A 24,227-nucleotide genomic window follows, 5' to 3' on the forward strand; every position below is an offset into this window, starting at 1 on the left:
GCAAACTTATTGAGAAAAGTGGATAGAGACAGTCACTGTAGACAGAAGGGGAAAAACAGGGAGACGCGCTGACAAAGACGGAGAGAAGTGGTGTTTTAATTGAGATAGAACAGGACATTTCGCCAGAAACTGTAAAACAGCCTGTAAACGTTGTGACCGAGTAGGACACAACCACCGGAATTGCAGCTCTAAGCAATAGCATTTTGGTTCAGTGGTAGAATTCTTGCCTGCTATGCGGGGGGCCCGGGTTCGGTTCCCAGCCCATGCACCATGGGACTAAAATTTAATTTAATTATTTTTATGTTATGACTAGAAGCATACGGTTGTTAGTGTTTGTTTAAGATAGAAACCGAATGCTTTGATAGCTTGTTGAGGTTAAATTGAAAGACAGATTCATTTAAAATAATAGCGAGGCGAATTCGATAAAGTACGTTGTTTGTGGTCTAAATGGCCTGCTTAAATGATTTATAGAGAATGGGAGTTGTATTTCAATGACGGAATCAAGGAAAAGGCAGTTACCTAAATCTAATGAATTATAAGGAGCGGAAAGTAATAATTGCGACAGAATTGTGGTGATATACATGATATTTTTTAAACCCTTGGACATTTCATAAGAGTGAAGCCGAAGGAGAGATAAAGTTGTAACATTGGGTTTAATCTTACGATAGAGGTAAGGCAGAACGCTGTTTGAAAAGAGATATATATTATTTTTTTCGTACGGGTAAAATGAGAAGCGTTGGTTGTGAGCACTGAAAACATATGTGGCTGGAAGCGATTCTGGTCTGAATAATGGAATCGTAAAAGTTTGGTGATAAATTCTGGTTATAGATTCGTGGTTTGATTGTTTAGTAACACCAGTGATTTGAACGGGAAGTGGATGTATGCTAACATTATGTTTTCATTGCATGAAACAATGTCAGGTCAGAAAGGTGGATTGCAGGGCGAGTTTATTTTATTTCGCAGGAACAGTGTAAATTAATTATAGTTGTGCGTGAGCCTGGCCGGCGTGCGCGTTCCTGTAGGACGTAGAGTCGCAAGCTAACTCGAGGACGCGCTATTTGTAAGGGGGTGAGTGTAACCGCGGTGGTGCGAGTACAATGGAGTTATAAGTACTATGAAGTTTTGTTTATAGTCAACTTTTGGGTTTTTGAATCAGTGTGGTAGGATGAAACGCTGACCAAGTACTTATTTTATGGAAAAAGAAGCGCTTAGCTCTCTTTGGAAAAAAAAAAAATTCCTAGGGACATGATATCTTAAAGGGGTTTACACACATGGCATTTTGGAAGTTTTGTTTTCTGAGTTTAATTAAACACGTGAAATTCTTTTGATAGGGAATGTTCTGGGACCCTGGGATACAAAATGTAAATAAAGTTCTTAGCTTTAATTTGTTTAATGTAGTAAGAAACACGGTTCCGAAAGGGTGGTATGACTTTTGACCCCTCTGGTGACTCTTCCTGTGTGGTCTGATCAGCCACATTGAAAAGCCATGGATGGTGAATTTAAGGTCATTGGTGATATTGATTTTAAGGGAATTTGTAGAACTGATAATTATGAGGAGTTAAAGTTCTTAAACACAATTGATAATTTGAACCAATGAGAGGACTAAAAGGGCAAAGCTTTAGACTAAGGGTAGGCTTCCTTAAGTCTATTTTCCTATAACAATAAGGGTAAAATAATTTTTCTTGGTGGAGTAAATCAGATTAGTCATTTTGATCTGATTATGTTATTTTAAAATATTTTGACCAGTAGCAGGGGTATTTTTTTTTTAACGTGATCTAGATACGTTTATTTTCCCTTAGGAAGTCAGCTGTTGTTGAAAGCAGTGTAAGAGATTTAACCTGTTATGGATAGGGGGCAGTATTTTCACAACCGGATAAAAAACGTACCCGATTTAACCTCTTACATCTAGACGTTCCGCTAGCGGAACACCTGCTCCAATATCCAATGATAGGCGTGGCGCGAATTACAAATTCCTCAAAAATACAAAAACTTCAATTTTTCAAACATATGACTATTTCACAGCATTTTAAAGACAAGACTCTCCTTTATCTAACCACACTGTCCGATTTCAAAAAGGCTTTACAGCGAAAGCAAAACATTAGATTATGTCAGCAGAGTACCAAGCCAGAAATAATCAGACACCCATTTTTCAAGCTAGCATATAATGTCACAAAAACCCAGAAGACAGCTAAATGCAGCACTAACCTTTGATGATCTTCATCAGATGACACACCTAGGACATTATGTTATACAATACATGCATGTTTTGTTCAATCAAGTTCATATTTATATCAAAAAACAGCTTTTTACATTAGCATGTGACGTTCAGAACTAGCATACCCCCCGCAAACTTCCGGGGAATTTGCTAACAATTTACTAAATTACTCACGATAAACGTTCACAAAAAGCATAACAATTATTTTAAGAATTATAGATACAGAACTCCTCTATGCACTCGATATATCCGATTTTAAAATAGCTTTATGGTGAAAGCACATTTTGCAATATTCTAAGTACATAGCCCAGGCATCACGGGCTAGCTATTTAGACACCCGGCAAGTTTAGCACTCACCAATATCAGATTTACTATTATAAAAGTTTGATTACCTTTTGTTGTCTTCGTCAGAATGCACTCCCAGGACTGCTACTTCAATAACAAATGTTGGTTTGGTCCAAAATAATCCATCGTTATATATCCGAATAGCGGCGTTTTGTTCGTGCGTCCCAGACACTATCCGAATGGTAAAGAAGGGTCGAAGGGCATGGCGCAATTCGTGACAAAAAAAATCTAAATATTCCATTACCATACTTCGAAGCATGTCAACCGCTGTTTAAAATCCATTTTTATGCCATTTTTCTCGTAAAAAAAGCGAATATAATCCGACCGGGAATGTCCATTTAGCTAAACAGAGGAAAGTAAACAAAGCTTTCGGTCGACGCGGGCACGAGCCTGAGTCTCACAGTACTGTAACAAGCCCCTACCCAAACGCGCTACTTTGTTTCAGCCAGAGCCTGCAAAGCCACGATTCAGCTTTTTACCGCCTTCTGAGACCCTATGGCAGCCGTAGGAAGTGTCACGGGACAGCTAAGATCCTCACTCTTCAATAAACAGAGACAAGAAGAACGACACCTTGTCAGACAGGCCACTTCCTGCATGAAACCTTCTCAGTTTTTTGCCTGCCAAATGAGTTCTGTTATACTCACAGACACCATTCAAACAGTTTTAGAAACTTTAGGGTGTTTTCTATCCATATGTAATAAGTATATGCATATTCTAGTTACTGGGTAGGAGTGGTAACCAGATTAAATCGGGTAAGTTTTTTATCCAGCCGTGAAAATACTGCCCCCTAGCCATAACAGGTTAATCTGATTATTACTCCTGCCCAGAAACTAGAATATGCATATAATTATTAGCTTTGGATAGAAAACACTCCAAAGTTTCTAAAACTGTTTGAATGGTGTCTGTGAGTATAACAGAACTCATTTGGCAGGCCAAAACCTGAGAAGATTCTGTACAGGAAGTACCCTGTCTGACCATTTCTTGGCCTTCTTTGCCATCTCTATCCATTAAAAAGGATCTCTGCGGTTACGTGACACTTCATACGGCTCACATGGTCTCTCAGAAGGTGGCAAAAAGCTGAATCGTGGCTTTGCAGGCTCTGGTTGAAACAAAGTAGCGCGTTTGGGTAGTGGCTGGTTACAGTACTGTGAGACTCAGGCGCGTGCCCGCGTCGACCGAATGCTTTGTTTTCTTTCCTCTGTTTACCTAAACGCAGATTCCCGGTCGGAATATTATCGCTTTTTTACGAGAAAAATGGCATAAAAATTGATTTTAAACAGCGGTTGACATGCTTCGAAGTACGGTAATGGAATATTTAGAAATCTTTTGTCACGAATTGCGCCATGCTCGTAACGCTTATTTACACTTCGGATAGTGTCACGAACGCACGAACAAAACGCCGCTAGTTCTGTATCTATAATTCTTAAAATAATTGTTATGTTTTTTGTGAACGTTTATCGTGAGTAATTTAGTAAATTCACCGGAGGTTTGCGGGGGGTATGCTAGTTCTGAACGTCACATGCTAATGTAAAAAAGCTGTTTTTTTATATAAATATGAACTTGATTGAACAAAACATGCATGCATTGTATAATATAATGTCCTAGGGTTGTCATCTGATGAAGATCATCAAAGGTTAGTGCTGCATTTAGCTGTGGTTTTGTTTTTTGTGACGTTATATGCTAGCTTGAAAAATGGGTGTCTGATTATTTCTGGCTGGGTACTCTGCTGACATAATGTAATGTTTTGCTTTCGCTGTAAAGCCTTTTTGAAATCGGACAGTGTGGTTAGATTAACGAGAGTCTTGTCTTTAAAATGCTGTAAAATAGTCACATGTTTGAAAAATTGAAGTTTTCGGATTTTAGAGGAGTTTGTATTTCGCGCCACGCCCATCATTGGATATTGGAGCAGGTGTTCCGCTAGCGGAACGTCTAGATGTAAGAGGTTAACACAACAAGGCTGTGGAATGGATATAATATTACTATATTTTGTTGTGAATAAGTTTAATAATGGTAGACTTATGTCAACAGGACAGGGATATATGACATCTGTAGGTGATCCAGGATTATTGAGGGTATCGAGATAAATTTAAGTAGATATGCAATATCTAGACAGGTGGATTTTTCTAAGGTTCAGGAGTGCAACCAACGAGACAATGAGACATTTAGTCAATATTTGGAAACAACCATATTATGAGAAAAAACTGGAGACAGAGAAGGACAGACGGAGAAATCCTCCCCTGCACTGCTGAAACCTTGAGGGTTGGGGAGTAGCAGGAAGAAAGGAGGGGGGCCAGCAGGAGTAGATAGGAAGAGAATTTGGTTCACTAAGCTCTAGGATATTAATTCATGGAGAGACTATCGGCTCCATTGGCAGGCATGTATTTTAGTTTTGATTTTAAGTTTATGTTTGGTAAATTCGCTAGGAGGAGATTAGTATAATTTTGTTGAAAGTAATTGTTACCCTAACTAAAAGGGCAATGAAAGCTTAGTTGGTTTCAGGTGTTAGACACTGAACCATTGCCCAGACACTATTCTGCACAGTAGGCCGAAATAGTAGCATTGACTAGAACCGGTGAAATAAGAAAGGAGAGAAAGTTACTATTTACACAGACAAGCACATAGACATTTAAAACCATACAAAACAGCACAGATACATCTTAAAGAAGGTAAAACACTTGACAGAGGATTGTTAAATTATAGCCAAGGATGAAGGCCCCAGGGAGAATTGGACATGTGGAAAATGAAATGGGGCATCCTACAAGAGAAGGTCTGACATAAGGATAATTTACTTATCCTACCAAAGACATTGTATGGATACGCAGTAATATTGATACATAGGCTAAGCAATGTATCAAGGGGAGGGAAGTATAGTAGAGTAGTTAGGAAAGAGTGATGGCCTAGAGGATAATTACTTAAACATTTTTTTTTTTGTAAGATATCCATTCCAACAGTTGGAAATGTACCTTATTGAGATATTCCGAAATGAGGGGAAGAAGGGGTGTTTAACAAGAATAGATAAGTATAGCAAATGGGTAGAAGCGTTCACAACTTACTTGGTGGACATGATTATGGTAGCTAAAATATTAAGTCAAGATATTATCCCTAGAGTTGGTTTACTAGGAGCCATCTCTTTAAATGATGGATGACAGTTTAGCTAATCAGGTAGAGCCTATAGAATGCCAGAGTTAGAGATACCAGAACAGGTAGACATAGAAGTTGAAGAAATACTAGCAGAGCACATGAGAAGACTGTTTGTTAACCAAACCCATATGTCCAAGATTTTGTGTCCCACAGGTGAATTACAGGAGAAGGTGATTCACTCAGTCCAACCAGGAGACTGGGTGTGGATCCAGTCCCTGAGGAGAAAAAACTGGAAGCAACACCGTTGGGAAGGCCCATACCAGGTTCTGTTAAACCACTGCCTTTGCCATTAGAAAAGCTGAGAGAGTCACTTGGGTCCACGTTACCCACTGCAAGGAGGTATGTACACATATGAACACTGCTGATCACACACAGAGTTAGGAGAAGAACCGATACCAACATGGTCCGGGGGTTACCTCTTTAACGAAGATTCCCTATCCCGACCGTTCATCACTGTGTGTGCTCCTAGAGGTGTGAGTATGGGGTGGTACCTAGCAGATCGACTAAGGGCAGGAGAGGGTTGGCGGTTTTTGGGAAGAGTAGAGACTCTGAGCTGCATCATAGTTTTGGTAACCTTTCTGATACATTCAGATCCACCACCTTCCGGTACTAATCATTGGATACCGTTGTCATTGAGAAGAAGTAGAAGATAAACTATATAATACACTGATGAGTGACATACAGAATAAGGAATCAAAGAAGATCAAAATGTAGAATTTAAGGTAAACATTAAACAATTTCCTGGGGAAGCAGACAACTGTACAGGAATTGGGGTTGGCCAGATTGAAGTACTCAGCCAACCCACCTCGGTTCACCTAAATTCCGGATGAATACCAGTGTTATAGATACAAGAATGGCACCGAGAACTTAGATGATTTTAATGGCTGAAAGTAATCGTTAACCTGTTAGGGCTAGGGGGCAGTATTGACACGGCTGGATAAAAAACGTACCCGATTTAATCTGGTTACTACTCCTGCCCAGTAACTAGAATATGCATATAATTATTGGCTTTGGATAGAAAACACCCTAAAGTTTCTAAAACTGTTTGAATGGTGTCTGTGAGTATAACAGAACTCATATGGCAGGCCAAAACCTGAGAAGATTTCAAGCAGGAAGTGGCCTGTCTGAGAAGTAGTTTTTCATCTTGGCTCTTTTTATTGAAGACTCAGGATCTGTGCAATAACGTGACACTTCCTACGGCTTCCATAGGTTCTCAGAGCCCGGGAAAAAGCTGAACGATATCGAGGCAGGCTCTGGCTGAAACACATTATCGCATTTGGCAAGTGGCCACTCAGAGTACTATGGGCTTAGGCGCGTGCCCGCTTCGACCGAATGCTTTCTTTTCCTTTGTCTGTTTACCTAAAAGCAGATTCCCGGTCGGAATATTATCGCTTTTTTATGAGAAAAATGGCATAAAAATTGATTTTAAACAGCGGTTGACATGCTTCGAAGTACGGTAATGGAATATTTAGAATTTTTTTGTCACGAATTGCACCATGCTCGCCACCCTTATTTACCCTTTAGGATAGTGTCTAGAACGCACGAACAAAACGCCGCTGTTTGGATATAACGATGGATTATTTTGGACCAAACCAACATTTGTTATTGAAGTAGAAGTCCTGGGAGTGCATTCTGACGAAGACAACAAAGGTAATAACATTTTTCTTATAGTAAATCTGACTTTGATGCGTGCTAAACTTGCTGGGTGTCTAAATAGCTAGCCCTGTGATGCCGGGCTATCTACTGAGAATATTGCAAAATGTGCTTTCACCGAAAAGCTATTTTAAAATCGGACATATCGAGTGCATAGAGGAGTTCTGTATCTATAATTCTTAAAATAATTGTTATGCTTTTTGTGAACGTTTATCGTGAGTAATTTAGTAAATTCACCGGCAGTGTTCGGTGGGAATGCTAGTCACATGCTAGTCACATGCTAATGTAAAAAGCTGTTTTTTGATATAAATATGAACTTGATTGAACAAAACATGCATGTATTGTATAACATAATGTCCTAGGGTTGTCATCTGATGAAGATCATCAAAGGTTAGTGCTACATTTAGCTGTGGTTTGGGTTTATGTGACATTATATGCTAGCTTGAAAAATGGGTGTCTGATTATTTCTGGCTGGGTACTCTGCTGACATAATCTAATGTTTTGCTTTCGTTGTAAAGCCTTTTTGAAATCGGACAGTGTGGTTAGATTAACGAGAGTCTTATCTTTAAAATGGTGTAAAATAGTCATATTTTTTTTAAATTGAAGTAATTGCATATCTAAGGTATTTCAATAACGCGCCACAGGATTCAACTGGCTGTTGAGTAGGTGGGACGCAAGCGTCCCACCTAGCCCATAGAGGTTAATGTGACTGACTTAAGTTTGAAAGCACAGGAGAAAATGTTTAACGTCATAGCACCTATAACTGATGTAGGGTGGGCCAGTACCAGTAAAGGACGCATACGACAGAAATTACCACAAAGGGTGGTTAGGAACTTGCGCCCTGGGGTTATTGGTCCAACCAGTTCGAGTTAGTCATCAGAGGCCAGTTATAGGAGGCTAAAGTAGGCACAGGAGGAGTTTTGACCAGGATGGGAGTAGCTTTACAAGATGGATGCTATTGGCATCCTCAGGGAAGTTCCAGATGAATACAAAGCTATGAATCAAATATGTGAAGGCTTTAACACTACATTATTTTGGTGGTTGACAATAAATAGAAATGTGGATTGGATTAATGACATCTTTAATAATCAACAGAGATTCATGAATGAAAACGGGGATGCAGTAAAGAGGTTCTCTGACCAATTATCCGCCACCTCCCTCATGACCTGGTAAAATAGACTGACTCTCGATATGTTATTGGCAGAACAGGGCAGTGTAGGTAGAATGATTAGGTTCAGCGCTACACGTACATTCCTGATAACACATCCCATGTTTGGGAAATGGAAAAGTGTTGTAAGAACTGTATTATGGGCTGCTTTCACCCATATGAGTGTGTTTGTGTTGTGTGGATGTTGTCTCGTCCCATGTGTGAGAGGTTTAATCACCAGGACTCTAGAGAGATCGATGACGCAGCAGATGGTGAGATATGGACCAATTCCGAGCTCCGATCAGTGGGATGGCGAATGCGGGCCTCCAGGCCAGGAAGATGGCTCTGTTTCTTTCAATAACGAGGAGCCAATGTTTGATGAAACAATTTTCAACGTTTAGATAGAATTTTCAATGTTTTGATAGACTGTTCCTTTAATGAAAATGATGATGAAAATCCTGAATCGAAGTGTCATAATTGGAAATAGGCCTAGGACAGTAATGGAGGAGTAGGAGGAATATTCATGTATTGCTTTTGTTTAATCCTTGTATCACAATTAATTTCCATATAGCGTGTGATTAGTTGTATTTCCATATAGCGTGTGATTATTTGTATTTCCATATAGCGATTATTTGTATTTCCATATAGCGTATAATTATGTGTGATTACATATAGAATGTGATTAGTAGGGTTCTCATATCCTGTTAGGGCTAGGCGGCAGTCTTGACACGGCTGGATAAAAAACATACCCGATTTAATCTGGTTACCACTCCTACCCAGTAACTAGAATATGCATATACTTATTACATATGGATAGAAAACACCCTACATTTTCTAAAACTGTTTGAATGGTGTCTGTGAGTATAACAGAACTCAAATGGCAGGTCAAAACCTGAGAGATTCCTTTACAGGAAGTGGCCTGTCTGACCATTTCTTGAACTTCTTTTCCATCTCTATCATTTACTAAGGATCTCTGCTCTAACGTGACACTTCCCACGTCGTCCATAGGCGCTCAGAGCCTGGGAAAAAACAGAATGTCGTCATTCCAGCCCCAGGCTGAAACACATTATCGCCTTTCTCAAGTGGCCGATCAAGGGACACTGGGCTTATGCGCGTGACCCGACCGCCCCCGCCTTTGGGATTTTTTCCTCTGTTTGCCGAAAAGGAGATTCCCTGTCGGAATATTATCGCTTTTCTAAGAGAAAAATGTCGTAAAAATTGATTTTAAACAGCGGTTGACATGCTTCGAAGTACGGTAATGGAATATTTAGAATTTTATTGTCACGAATTGCGCCATGCGCGCGACACTTCTTTACTATTTCGGATAGTGTCTGGAACGCACGAACAAAACGGCGCTATTCGGATATAACGATGGATTATTTTGGACCAAACCAACATTTGTTATTGAAGTAGCAGTCCTGGGTGTGCATTCTGACGAAGACAACAAAAGGTAATCAAACTTTTATAATAGTAAATATGATTATGGTGAGTGCTAAACTTGCCGGGTGTCTAAATAGCGAGCCCGTGATGCCTGGGCTATGTACTTAGAATATTGCAAAATGTGCTTTCACCAAAAAGCTATTTTAAAATCGGACATATCGAGTGCATAGAGGAGGTCTGTATCTATAATTCTTAAAATAATTGTTATGCTTTTTGCGAACGTTTATCGTGAGTAATTTAGTAAAATGTTAGCGAATTCCCCGGAAGTTTGCGGGGGGTATGCTAGTTCTGAACGTCACATGCTAATGTAAAAAGCTGGTTTTTGATATAAATATGAACTTGATTGAACAAAACATGCATGTATTGTATAACATAATGTCCTAGGGTTGTCATCTGATGAAGATCATCAAAGGTGAGTGCTGCCTTTAGCTGTCTTCTGAGTTTTGGTGACATTATATGCTGGCTTGAAAAATGGGTGTCTGATTATTTCTGGCTTGGTACTCTGCTGACATAATCTAATGTTTTGCTTTCGTTGTAAAGCCTTTTTGAAATCGGACAGTGTGGTTAGATTAACGAGAGTCTTGTCTTTAAATAGCTGTAAAATAGTCATATGTTTGAGAAATTGAAGTAATAGGATTTTTAACGTTTTGAAAATCGCGCCACAGGCTGCCAGTGGCTGTTACGTAGGAAGGACGCAAGCGTCCCACCTAGCCCATAGAGGTTAAAGCATCTGATCATCATGGTGAATTATTGAATCATTTAAGGGTGGAATTGATAAGAGAATTATCTAATAAAGGTAAATGAATCAATAAACCATGATGAATTATTAGTCATACAGCAGGGTTAATGAATAATCAATGTAATGATCAATGTAGGGATCGATTGGTCTGATTAGTTCCGGAAAGTCCAGGAACCACTGGAGAGGGAAAGAAATGTGTGTATGCAATTAGTATAGCTACAGAAGCAGATGGTCAAGGGAGTAAAACTTCAGAGAGTTCCTAACCTTGAAGGAAAGGAACAGGCTGAGCCAGAAGGTGATAAACAGTGTGAGAAGTTTATGGGGGTTGCAGGTCACCAACGGAATGTGTGTAAATGCATGTGCGTAAGTAAGCAAGAACTATATAATGACTGTTTTGTTATCCTGACGCCAGAACGTTCTCTGAATAAAGCTACAGAAACCTTTTGCAGAAAGCTGAGTCCTTGCCTAATTATTTTAACCCATTGTCTTACAAACCTTGGGCATTAGTTAAGGCGAATTGATTATTGATTATTATCATCAAGATATAAAATTCCTTTAACAGTGGTGTTGGAGGGCCAGTAGGAGTCACTCTTTCCTCTGGTCTAAAATAATATCCCAGGGCAGTGATTGGGGACATGTGCTGTCTTTCGGGTGGGACGTTAAACAGGTGTCCTGACTCTCTGTGGTCACTAAAGATCCCATGGCACTTATTGTTAGAGTAGGGGTGTTAACCCTGGTGTCCTGGCTAAATTCCCAATCTGGCCCTCATACCATCACGGTCACCTAATCATCCCAAGCTTACTATTGGCTCATTCACCCGCCCCATCCCCTGTAACTATTCCCCAGGTCATTGCTGTAAATGAGAATGTGTTCTCAGTCAACTTACCTGGTTAAATAAAACATATGCTTCTAAATAGCACTTTCGGTTTGAACGGGAAGCCTGGTAATTTCTTGCAATTTCCTCAGGAAGGAAAATTGGTAGGTTCTCTGGAAAAGATATGTCTCTACATGACCAATGAGGCCTACCCTCCTCCCCCAGCCATTGGGATGAACTTTGCGGGACCCCCATCCGAATACTCTACCAGGTACGGACGAGACATGGAGACAACTGTTCCTTTAATGTTTTGTACTCGTCTCATTAAAAATGGATTCATACTAAAGACTAGGTCAGAATACATTTGGACTCCCTCGCTCTTTGTCTTTCCCTCTCAAATCAACTCTTTACCGTGAAATGCTTGCTTACGAGCCCACCCCAACGATGCAGAGAACAAAACTATAGAATATATATATATATATATATAGTACCAATCAAAAGTTTGGACACACCTACTTATTCAAAGGTTTTTCTTTATTTTGACTATTTTCTACATTGTAAAATAATAGTGAAGAACTCAAAACTATGAAATAACACATATGGAATCATGTAGTAACCAAAAAAGTGTTAAACATATCAAAATCTATTTTATATTTATATAGACTCTTCAATGTAGCCACCCTTTGCACACTCTTGGCATTCTCTCAACCAGCTTCACCTGGATTGCTTTTCCAAAAGGACAGATTTCCACTGGTCTAATGTCCATTGCTGGTGTTTCTTGGCCCAAGCAAGTCTCTTCTTCTTATTGGTGTCATTTAGTAGTGGTTTCTTTGCAGCAATTTGACCATGAAGGCCTGATTCACGTAGTCTCCTCTGAACAGTTGATGTTGAGATGTGTCTGTTACTTGAACTTTACAGCAGAGGTAACTCTGGGTCTTCCTTTCCTGTGGCGGTCCTCATGAGAGACATAGCGCTTGATGGATTTTGCAACTGCACTTGAAGAAACATTCAAAGTTCTTGAAATTTTCCGGATTCACTGAACTTCATGTCTTAAAATAATAATAGACTTTTGTTTCTCTTTGCTTATTTGAGCTGTTCTTGCCATGATATGGACTTGGTATTTTACCAAATAGGGCTATCTTCTGTATACCACCCCTACCTTGTCACAAAACAAGTGATTGGCTCAAACGCACTAAGAAGGAAATAAATTCCACAAATTAACTTTGAACAAGGCACACCTGTTAATTGAAATGCATTCCAGGTGAGTACCTCATGAAGCTGGTTGAGTGAATGCCAAGAGTGTGCAAAGCTGTCATCAAGGCAAAGGGTGGCTACTTTGAAGAATCTCAAATCTCAAATATATTTTGATTTGTTTAACACTTTTTTGGTTACTTCAGGATTCCTTATGTGTTATTTCATACTTTTGATGTTCTACAATGTAGAAAATTGTAAAAAATAAATAAAGAAACCCTGGAATGAGTAGGTGTGTCCAAACTTTTGACTGGTACTGTATATATTGTAACACGAGGAATAAAATACCCAAGAATAAAGCTATATACAAGGAGTACAGGTTCCAGATCAGTGTGCAGGGGTACGAGGTATTTGAAGTAGATATGTACAAGAAGGCTGGGTAAAGTGACTAGGCATCAGGATTGATAATAATAATAATAATAGCAAAATAAAGAACAGAGCAGCAGCTGCAAATGATGAGTGTAAAGGTGTGTGTTTGTGAGAGTGTGTAATGTGGATGCATGTGTGTTTGGGTTGTGTCGGTTTGTGTGTGTGTGTGTGTGTGTGTGTGTGTGTGTGTGTGTGTGTGTGGGAGTGTGTGTGTGGGAGTGTGAATGTAGTGTGTGTGAGTGTGCATATGCTTTGTATACAGTCTAGTGATTGTGCGTAGGGTCAGAGCAAGACCCTTTAACTTTTTGAGGATGCGAGTGCCCATGCCACGACTGTGCGGGTGTGTGTGGACCATGTTAGGTCGCCAAGGAACAGCCCTGTTGATGTGGATGGGGACGTGCTCTCCCCTCTTGCTCCTGTAGACCACGATCAGCTCCTTGGTCTTACTGGCATTGAGGGAGAGGTTGTCCTGGCACCACAATGCCAAGTCTCTGACCTCTCATCGCCTTCGTGTCGTCAGCAAACTTGACACACTGGGTCCCGACACACTGGGTCCCAACCCACTGGCTCCAACCTCCTGTCTCCAACCCTCTGGATCCAATCTCCATCTCTTCATTACTTGGTTATGAAAACCCCCTGGCCCCAAAGCACTGGCCCAACCTCTCTTCATTACTTTTTAAGGCAGACAGGTCCAGAGGGTGCGCCCCTGGCTGTCCCTCACGTCTAGATCCAGCAGAGACTGAACCAGGACCTCCATAGCATGGTGGTGGCTGTGGTACGCCTGAATAGAAACACAAACACAGTCTCAAGCAAAGTCCAGTGGTACGCCTGAATAGATATATATTCGATGTCCTATAGTAGACCAGTGGTACGCCTGAACAGAAATACAGTGCTAGACCTCTAAAGTAGACCAGAGTCTTTCAATCGGGAGCCCATTTTTGCTCCCGCCCAGCATCAACATCGGAGGTCCCTGCCAAGCGTGGGATTGAGAAACAAACACTCTACTTCTCCTCTGAGGTTGATTAACTCAAATGGCAAAATAAGGAAATCATCCTCATCATCACTGTGTAGAATATGCATGTATTTTACACGAATCAGGAATAGATAGGAATTTGGTGTGTGAGTCTGTCTGGACAGTCAACTTCCTGTGGAAAATCAACACCATGCCTGCTTCCCAGATAGCACCCTATTCCCTATGTAGTGAACTACTTTTGATCAGGGCCTATAAGGATCTGGTCAAAAGTAGTGTACTAAATAGGGAATAGGGTGCCATTTGTCATATGGAGACCACTACAGGAGCAGGTAGGCTTTACTCACAGCGAGGTGTAGAGGGCTGATGGGAGCTCTGACATCAAAGTCGTTCAGGATGTCTGTCCCTGAGCTTTCAATTAGTTGAGGAAAGACAAGGACGGCCAGTTCAGACTTGTAACATATTTACTTGGAAGGTTAGTCTAGTAGCATGTGTAACATGGTAAATCTCAGTGACCAGCCCCTGCAGACATACTGGGGTGTTGCATCCATACCTTAAACAAGCAAGTGTGAGGAAAAGTTACCAACTGGCACTTACCACATCTAAAGGTGTTTCACTTGCAATCTGGAAAAAGAACATCAAGAGTGACGATGCGTCCACGACAAACATGCAGCCACACCTTAAAACCTACTGTTGGGTTCTGAGAATATGAAATATACTAATTCATGTCACTGAGGGAGAGAGCTTAATGTATAACGTTTACATTATGTCAGGTTAGGGGTCACATCCACTTGAATGTCCTTCATATGACGAACCTCCTACAGAGCAAATGAGGAAAATATGATATATTATGATTTATGTTAGTAACAATACAATATGGGAATTTTATCCCAAAGCTACCTACAGCTAACATATATATATTTAAGTATGTGATCTATGTAAATAAATAAATATATCACAGCTGTAAAACTGTATGGTGGAGGCCTACCCATTTCCCAGGAGCATTGGAAAAAGTGGATTTGGGTACAGTGTTTATTTCCCCCTAATATCTTTGAAGATTCTGAGACCATTAGGGTTAAACATTACAGATATAAATGCAATATATGGAGTAGAAAAGATTGCCTGCCCACCAAAGAATCAACATATGTTCTACATGGTCTATTTCTATCTGAATGTAACACCTCAATCAAGCTTGTTAATTGATCGTTAAGTCATGTTTGTCAGGTAAACGATCATTAGTGGCCTATATAAGCCTCATACAGGCCATGGGAAGACATTACCTGTTGATAACACAGACTATTCTCATGATCATGGGAGGTGTGAGAGAATTGCTGCTCTTTGTGATGACTGTGGGGGTTGTCAAAGGTTGGTTCACTAACGTTTTATTTGGATTGAAGGGATTTGTTTGGGAAATATGCTTAACTTTATAAGTTGGAGATTCAAATTTGACTGTCTGTTTCTTCCGCATTGGTCATCTATTATTAATATATGTAGCTATTTTGTGTGAACTCAACTTCTGTCAACACTTTCTCCTCAGTTTCTTGTTACCCTGTTGGAAAGTCCCAGAAGCAAGATCAAGTCTCTCTGCAGAGGAGACTTGGAGGTAAGTGTTTCTTTCCACAACCCTTCTAGCTATGTTCTTTGTCACTGTCTATGGTGCTGCTGTGTTTGACACTCATTCAACACCATAGAGTAACTCAGTCTAAATAACGTTGTCAAAGCCTTTGATTTGGTAATTTTGCTTGTGTACCTTAACCTACGTTTTTCAGAGCTGTCATCAAATGACGTCTCCATTGAGCATGCCCTGGCCTTGCTCCGATCCATAGGGTCTGACGCTAAACAAGACAGAGAAGGTACGGCCTGAAACATATACTTTGAAAACTGTTGGGTTCAACATTCGACTGGCAATTCGGCCTAGACCGTGTGGAACAGATGTGTTGCTGTAGAATACCCAACTGTTCCTTTTGTTTTTTTCTATAGAGTATTTAGAGACTAACGAAGTAGAATCCCAAGCTTCTCCAAACCATGGTAGCTCTCAGGCAAATGATGCCCTGTCCTCTGAGGAGAAGCTGAGGCGCATGTCCTCTGACGACGCTGCGACTGGCCCGTCTGACGACGCTACCTCTGAAGCTGCGACTGGCCCGTCTGACGACGCTACCTCTGAAGCTGCGACTGGCCCGTCTGACGACGCTACCTCTGAAGCTGCGACTGGCCCGTCTGACGACGCTACCTCTGAAGCTGCGACTGGCCCGTCTGACGACATTACCTCTGAAGCTGCGACTGGCCCGTCTGACGACGCTACCTCTGAAGCTGCGACTGGCCCGTCTGACGACGCTACCTCTGAAGCTGCGACTGGCCCGTCTGACGACGCTACCTCTGAAGCTGCGACTGGCCCGTCTGACGACGCTACCTCTGAAGCTGCGACTGGCCCGTCTGACGACGCTACCTCTGAAGCTGCGACTGGCCCGTCTGACGACGCTACCTCTGAAGCTGCGACTGGCCCGTCTGACGACGCTACCTCTGAAGCTGCGACTGGCCCGTCTGACGACGCTACCCCTGAAGCTGCGACTGGCCCGTCTGACGACGCTACCCCTGGAGCTGCGACTGGCCCGTCTGACGACGCTACCCCTGGAGCTGCGACTGGCCCGTCTGACGACGCTACCCCTGGAGCTGCGACTGGCCCGTCTGACGACGCTACCCCTGGAGCTGCGACTGGCCCGTCTGACGACGCTACCCCTGGAGCTGCGACTGGCCCGTCTGACGACGCTACCCCTGGAGCTGCGACTGGCCCGTCTGACGACGCTACCCCTGGAGCTGCGACTGGCCCGTCTGACGACGCTACCCCTGGAGCTGCGACTGGCCCGTCTGACGACGCTACCCCTGGAGCTGCGACTGGCCCGTCTGACGACGCTACCTCTGGAGCTGCGACTGGCCCGTCTGACGACGCTGCGACTGGCCCGTCTGACGACGCTGCGACTGGCCCGTCTGACGACGCTACCTCTAAGGAACTGTTCACCGCTTCATCGGAGCCCCCGTTGACCACAAACATGGATATCTGACGTGGGACATGGTGCTCGGGGTCCATGCAAGAGTTCATGGGTACTCTAGTCCAGGTTGTCTGTGTGTGTAACTGCATTTGCTTGTTTTGGCTCAATTAAACATTAACTGTAATACTTGTGTCCTCAGTATTGTTTTGGCGGTTCCTACTTGGCAACATTTATTTTGCATTATAACCATGCTTTGGCCTCAGCAATATATTAATACTTTGACCCCTGTGTTTAAGCTACATTTGCTCAGTGTTGGTCAATTTATGCTAGTAGCATCACATGATGTGGAATGGGTTCTAGTTCATTTTAACTTGATGGTTGTGGAACACAGTGTCTGGGGTTGGTACATATGAGGATGTTGCTAGAATCGGGGTTTCAGTGCTAACTAATATCACGGTTGTCAACTTGCATTTAAATTACTCTGCTGGGTGTCTTCTCTCCTGACTGACTTGGTTTCCTATTAGTGAATGCTTACATGTGAAACCAGCTCTCGTCTCATTAGCCCATCGTTTTGGCGGTTGGTCTTCATATCCCAGTGACAATCCAAACTTTCAGGTTAAATAAGTCAATGCTAACCTGCTTTAGCTGGCAGGCTGCTATCAGGTCCTAGCTCTCCCAGAGTTGCTTGTAGCGCCTCTAACCTAGGGTTTGATGGGGGGGAACAGTTTTACCAGGATTTCCCACCCACTCCGATTACATGGGAGAAATTAACCGGTTAATTTCTATGAAAAGCGTGAGGTGAAGTCTGTTCATACAGGCCTTCTCTATCCGCATGATCAACGCTCGGGGTGTGCGTCGTACTTATAGTCGCCATGAATTCAAAGAGCATGTACACGCAACCTTTAAATGCAGTTAATACAGCAACAAAATTGGCTCCAACTTTTGAGCTACCGGTAGGTATCTGCTTTAATTCAAAACAATTTCTGTGGCACCGCTTTACTCACTTATGCCAACCTGAATTCAGCCTGTTTTGAAGCAAGTTAAACCGTTACGGCCTATGCAAATATTTTGTTTGCTACAGGGTAGGCCTTCCAGGTTATTTTATGTAGCAGGGGCGAAAATCTGATATCAACTTTGGAGGGGACAATTACATGACATTTTCTGAAGAGCAATTCCTGAGGGGGACACCAAAAGTAGTGCTGTAACACACAGCCTACGTTGTAATATGGTAAATGTATATTGAGGAACCAAAGAAATAAGGTGTTTGCCGTACTCCTAACTACCGGTACCCAAAACTACACAACTAATCACAACAGCAATACCATTGCCTTTAACAGATCTTAGTTCAGTCACCAGTGTAAGTTGAGAGTGGGGGTATCCATGGCATTTTCCAATTATGTTCCTATTTTACAAGTCAAAAAAATGGAGAACCTTTCATAATGTTGCCAAACAAAGACTCAACAAACTTACCTGAGACTCCCTGTCTCTGCCAGTCTGTCCCCAGCTCTGCCGTCTGTGTGCCATCTGTTGCCTGCTCTGCCTAATGACATCATTGTGAAACATTTTCATTAGCATTTCACTTCTTTCTTATGAACATTTTATCAACTAGTCTTTGAGATATTAGGCTACTAGGGTTCTTACTTTGCGTTTTGGTGTACTGAAAAATACTCTGATGTCCGTCTTTTTTCTGCCATTTTTCTACCTGGCTGGCCACACACACACACACACACAGTGTGTAGGTTATTTACAGTAGGAGATGGGCTTCTATCATATCTTCTATCATTCTATATGGGCTTCGATCTAAAAGGTAGCTAGCAAATGTGAAACGGATTGCAGTGACAAGAGTTGACAGCTGTATGAGTTCACCATTTACACAACATATGCTGCAACCTTTTGTAATTTTAACCGTTTGTTTCATATTGGCTGGCTTCCAACAATAGCTGAATTTGCAAAGCTAGCGAGCACAAATTCCGTTTCAGTGGTGTTTGCTATAATCTTTGCTACCCGGGTTAAATAAAGGTGAAATAAAATAAATAAAAGTTCCCTTGCGACAATTTAGCTTTTGCAACGAGACCATTACATATATTTAAGACAATGGTAGAAGAGAGTGTAGTTCTGTTCAGTTTGGACTTCAGTTTATCGCTAACCTTATCACAGGGACTTTGAAGCACTAACTTACATTGCTGATCTTGGAATAAATTGACGATAGCAAAGATTCCATCTTTGACGACGCCACATAAATGGAATAGGTACTAGCTAGCTTAATAGTTAATATTTGCGCGCTAGCTCTGCAAATTCAGCTAGTGTGTGTGTGTGTGTGTGAACCCTGCCAACATAAAACAAATCATTGCTATGGCGGGATTGACTGGATTAACCTCATGTCAGTCACGTGCATTGAGTGCCTTTCAGACAGTAGATACGAACCCTCTGTTACCTTGCCAACTAAGGAACTGGCAGTGGATCAAACCATTGTGAGGCAAAGGGTGGGGGGTCGCAATCTTTTGAAACTTAAAAAAGCTCTATTAAGTGTCTATAATCAGCACAATTGCTTTCATTGCGTATTATTCATATTATTTAAATTACAGAGTTATGTTTACAGTGATATATTGGGGGGGACAAATCATATTTTTCCCAGGATGGGGGGGTCGTGTACCCCCCCGTCCCCCCTGGGATTTCCGCCCCTGTTATGTAGCCTACGTTTGTGTATTGAATGTTATTCTACATTTGTTTGTCTGGGTCTTGAGAATGAGTTACCCTTTCTGACCAAGTCTGTAAAATAATGCGAGAACTGGGGGTATTTTGTCTTGAATAAAAGTAATAACGGAGAAGAATGGCAGGGTCTTGACAAGTTAATTTGATTGTGTAGGCTCACGTTTAATTTATGCTGTGACTAAATGAATATTAACTTGATAATGTACTTTATTGCTGGAGAACAGATGCAATAGGTAGGCCTGAGAAGATTTGATGTAAATATAGCCGAAGAATGGCACATGATAAACTGCGGGTTTAGATTCACGTGCAATTGATCAACTGCGGCGCTATCCATTGTGCTGAATCTCCGCTACAGCGTAACTGTTAGATTATCAGAGATTCAGATTTGTTTCCTCTGACAAAATCATCACAATAACCGAAGTATAAACAGCCACAACCTTCCCAAATTCCCTTGATAGCCAGGTGTAAGGGGAGAGGAAAGGACCGAAATGCATCTTTCAGTGAAAGGTAGGCTACTGTAATAACCTCATATTTGACCCGTCGGCCAACAGTGCCTCATAGACCGGTTAAAACTAGGCTACATCAATGAAATAGTGTGGTGACTTTGAGTTGATTAAATAGCAACAAATACAAGAACCCATTAGTGTATATTTCTCCATGTAGAGTGTTATAATCATGTTGGATTTTATTCGCTGCTTAACACCCTGCATCCCACAGCTGGCTTGCTTCTGAAGCTAAGCAGGGTTGGTCCTGGTCAGTCCCTAGATTGGAGACCAGTTGCTGCTGGAAGTGGTGTTGGAGGGCCAGTAGGAGTCACTCTTTCCTCTGGTCTAAAATAATATCCCAGGGCAGTGATTGGGGACATGTGCTGTCTTTCGGGTGGGACGTTAAACAGGTGTCCTGACTCTCTGTGGTCACTAAAGATCCCATGGCACTTATTGTTAGAGTAGGGGTGTTAACCCTGGTGTCCTGGCTAAATTCCCAATCTGGCCCTCATACCATCACGGTCACCTAATCATCCCAAGCTTACTATTGGCTCATTCACCCGCCCCATCCCCTGTAACTATTCCCCAGGTCATTGCTGTAAATGAGAATGTGTTCTCAGTCAACTTACCTGGTTAAATAAAACATATGCTTCTAAATAGCACTTTCGGTTTGAACGGGAAGCCTGGTAATTTCTTGCAATTTCCTCAGGAAGGAAAATTGGTAGGTTCTCTGGAAAAGATATGTCTCTACATGACCAATGAGGCCTACCCTCCTCCCCCAGCCATTGGGATGAACTTTGCGGGACCCCCACCCGAATACTCTACCAGGTACGGACGAGACATGGAGACAACTGTTCCTTTAATGTTTTGTACTCGTCTCATTAAAAATGGATTCATACTAAAGACTAGGTCAGAATACATTTGGACTCCCTCGCTCTTTGTCTTTCCCTCTCAAATCAACTCTTTACCGTGAAATGCTTGCTTACGAGCCCACCCCAACGATGTAGTGAACAAAACTATAGAATATATATATATATATATATATATATATATATATATATATATAGTACCAATCAAAAGTTTGGACACACCTACTTATTCAAAGGTTTTTCTTTATTTTGACTATTTTCTACATTGTAAAATAGTAGTGAAGAACTCAAAACTATGAAATAACACATATGGAATCATGTAGTAACCAAAAAAGTGTTAAACATATCAAAATCTATTTTATATTTATATAGACTTCAATGTAGCCACCCTTTGCACACTCTTGGCATTCTCTCAACCAGCTTCACCTGGATTGCTTTTCCAAAAGGACAGATTTCCACCGGTCTAATGTCCATTGCTGGTGTTTCTTGGCCCAAGCAAGTCTCTTCTTCTTATTGGTGTCCTTTAGTAGTGGTTTCTTTGCAGCAATTTGACCATGAAGGCCTGATTCACGTAGTCTCCTCTAAACAGTTGATGTTGAGATGTGTCTGTTACTTGAACTTTACAGCAGAGGTAACTCTGGGTCTTCCTTTCCTGTGGCGGTCCTCATGAGAGACATAGCGCTTGATGGATTTTGCAACTGCACTTGAAGAAACATTTAAAGCTCTTGAAATTTTCCGGATTGACTGAACTTCATGTCTTAAAATAATAATAGACTTTTGTTTCTCTTTGCTTATTTGAGCTGTTCTTGCCATGATATGGACTTGGTATTTTACCAAATAGGGCTATCTTCTGTATACCACCCCTACCTTGTCACAAAACAAGTGATTGGCTCAAACGCACTAAGAAGGAAATAAATTCCACAAATTAACTTTGAACAAGGCACACCTGTTAATTAAAATGCATTCCAGGTGAGTACCTCATGAAGCTGGTTGAGTGAATGCCAAGAGTGTGCAAAGCTGTCATCAAGGCAAAGGGTGGCTACTTTGAAGAATCTCAAATATAAAATATATTTTGATTTGTTTAACACTTTTTTGGTTACTTCAGGATTCCTTATGTGTTATTTCATACTTTTGATGTTCTACAATGTAGAAAATTGTAAAAAAAATAAAGAAACCCTGGAATGAGTAGGTGTGTCCAAACTTTTGACTGGTACTGTATATATTGTAACACGAGGAATAAAATACCCAAGAATAAAGCTATTTACAAGGAGTACCAGTTCCAGATCAGTGTGCAGGGGTACGAGGTATTTGAAGTAGATATGTACAAGAAGGCTGGGTAAAGTGACTAGGCATCAGGATTGATAATAATAATAATAATAGCAAAATAAAGAACAGAGCAGCAGCTGCAAATGATGAGTGTAAAGTTGTGTGTTTGTGAGAGTGTGTAATGTGGATGCATGTGTGTTTGGGTTGTGTCGGTTTGTGTGTGTGTGTGTGTGTGTGTGTGTGTGTGTGTGTGTGTGTGTGTGTGTGTGTGTGTGTGTGTGTGTGTGGGAGTGTGAATGTAGTGTGTGTGAGTGTGCATATGCTTTGTATACAGTCTAGTGATTGTGCGTAGGGTCAGAGCAAGACCCTTTAACTTTTTGAGGATGCGAGTGCCCATGCCAAATATTTCAGCCTCCTGGCGCGCCCTCTTCACGACTGTGCGGGTGTGTGTGGACCATGTTAGGTCGCCAAGGAACAGCCCTGTTGATGTGGATGGGGACGTGCTCTCCCCTCTTGCTCCTTTAGACCACGATCAGCTCCTTGGTCTTACTGGCATTGAGGGAGAGGTTGTCCTGGCACCACAATGCCAAGTCTCTGACCTCTCATCGCCTTCGTGTCGTCAGCAAACTTGACACACTGGGTCCCGACACACTGGGTCCCAACCCACTGGCTCCAACCTCCTGTCTCCAACCCTCTGGATCCAATCTCCATCTCTTCATTACTTGGTTATGAAAACCCCCTGGCCCCAAAGCACTGGCCCAACCTCTCTTCATTACTTTTTAAGGCAGACAGGTCCAGAGGGTGCGCCCCTGGCTGTCCCTCACGTCTAGATCCAGCAGAGACTGAACCAGGACCTCCATAGCATGGTGGTGGCTGTGGTACGCCTGAATAGAAACACAAACACAGTCTCAAGCAAAGTCCAGTGGTACGCCTGAATAGATATATATTCGATGTCCTATAGTAGACCAGTGGTACGCCTGAACAGAAATACAGTGCTAGACCTCTAAAGTAGACCAGAGTCTTTCAATCGGGAGCCCATTTTTGCTCCCGCCCAGCATCAACATCGGAGGTCCCTGCCAAGCGTGGGATTGAGAAACAAACACTCTACTTCTCCTCTGAGGTTGATTAACTCAAATGGCAAAATAAGGAAATCATCCTCATCATCACTGTGTAGAATATGCATGTATTTTACACGAATCAGGAATAGATAGGAATTTGGTGTGTGAGTCTGTCTGGACAGTCAACTTCCTGTGGAAAATCAACACCATGCCTGCTTCCCAGATAGCACCCTATTCCCTATGTAGTGAACTACTTTTGATCAGGGCCTATAAGGATCTGGTCAAAAGTAGTGTACTAAATAGGGAATAGGGTGCCATTTGTCATATGGAGACCACTACAGGAGCAGGTAGGCTTTACTCACAGCGAGGTGTAGAGGGCTGATGGGAGCTCTGACATCAAAGTCGTTCAGGATGTCTGTCCCTGAGCTTTCAATTAGTTGAGGAAAGACAAGGACGGCCAGTTCAGACTTGTAACATATTTACTTGGAAGGTTAGTCTAGTAGCATGTGTAACATGGTAAATCTCAGTGACCAGCCCCTGCAGACATACTGGGGTGTTGCATCCATACCTTAAACAAGCAAGTGTGAGGAAAAGTTACCAACTGGCACTTACCACATCTAAAGGTGTTTCACTTGCAATCTGGAAAAAGAACATCAAGAGTGACGATGCGTCCACGACAAACATGCAGCCACACCTTAAAACCTACTGTTGGGTTCTGAGAATATGAAATATACTAATTCATGTCACTGAGGGAGAGAGCTTAATG

General features: G+C 41.8%; 1 protein-coding gene across 1 annotated transcript; it reads left to right on the forward strand.

Moving 5' to 3' along the window:
- Positions 1-15,383: 15,383 nt before the first annotated feature.
- On the forward strand, positions 15,384-17,228 carry LOC145864291 (uncharacterized). The gene is made up of 4 exons (XM_082969845.1): positions 15,384-15,449; positions 15,622-15,687; positions 15,854-15,937; positions 16,065-17,228. Exons 1-4 carry the CDS (start codon positions 15,389-15,391, stop codon positions 17,141-17,143), a joined length of 1,290 nt encoding a protein of 429 aa, XP_082825971.1. The 5' UTR covers positions 15,384-15,388; the 3' UTR covers positions 17,144-17,228.
- Positions 17,229-24,227: the final 6,999 nt, after the last annotated feature.

This window comes from Salmo salar, chromosome 02 (assembly GCF_965601325.2).
Source record: "Salmo salar chromosome 02, fSalSal1, whole genome shotgun sequence".
NCBI classification, from domain to species: Eukaryota; Metazoa; Chordata; class Actinopteri; order Salmoniformes; family Salmonidae; genus Salmo; species Salmo salar.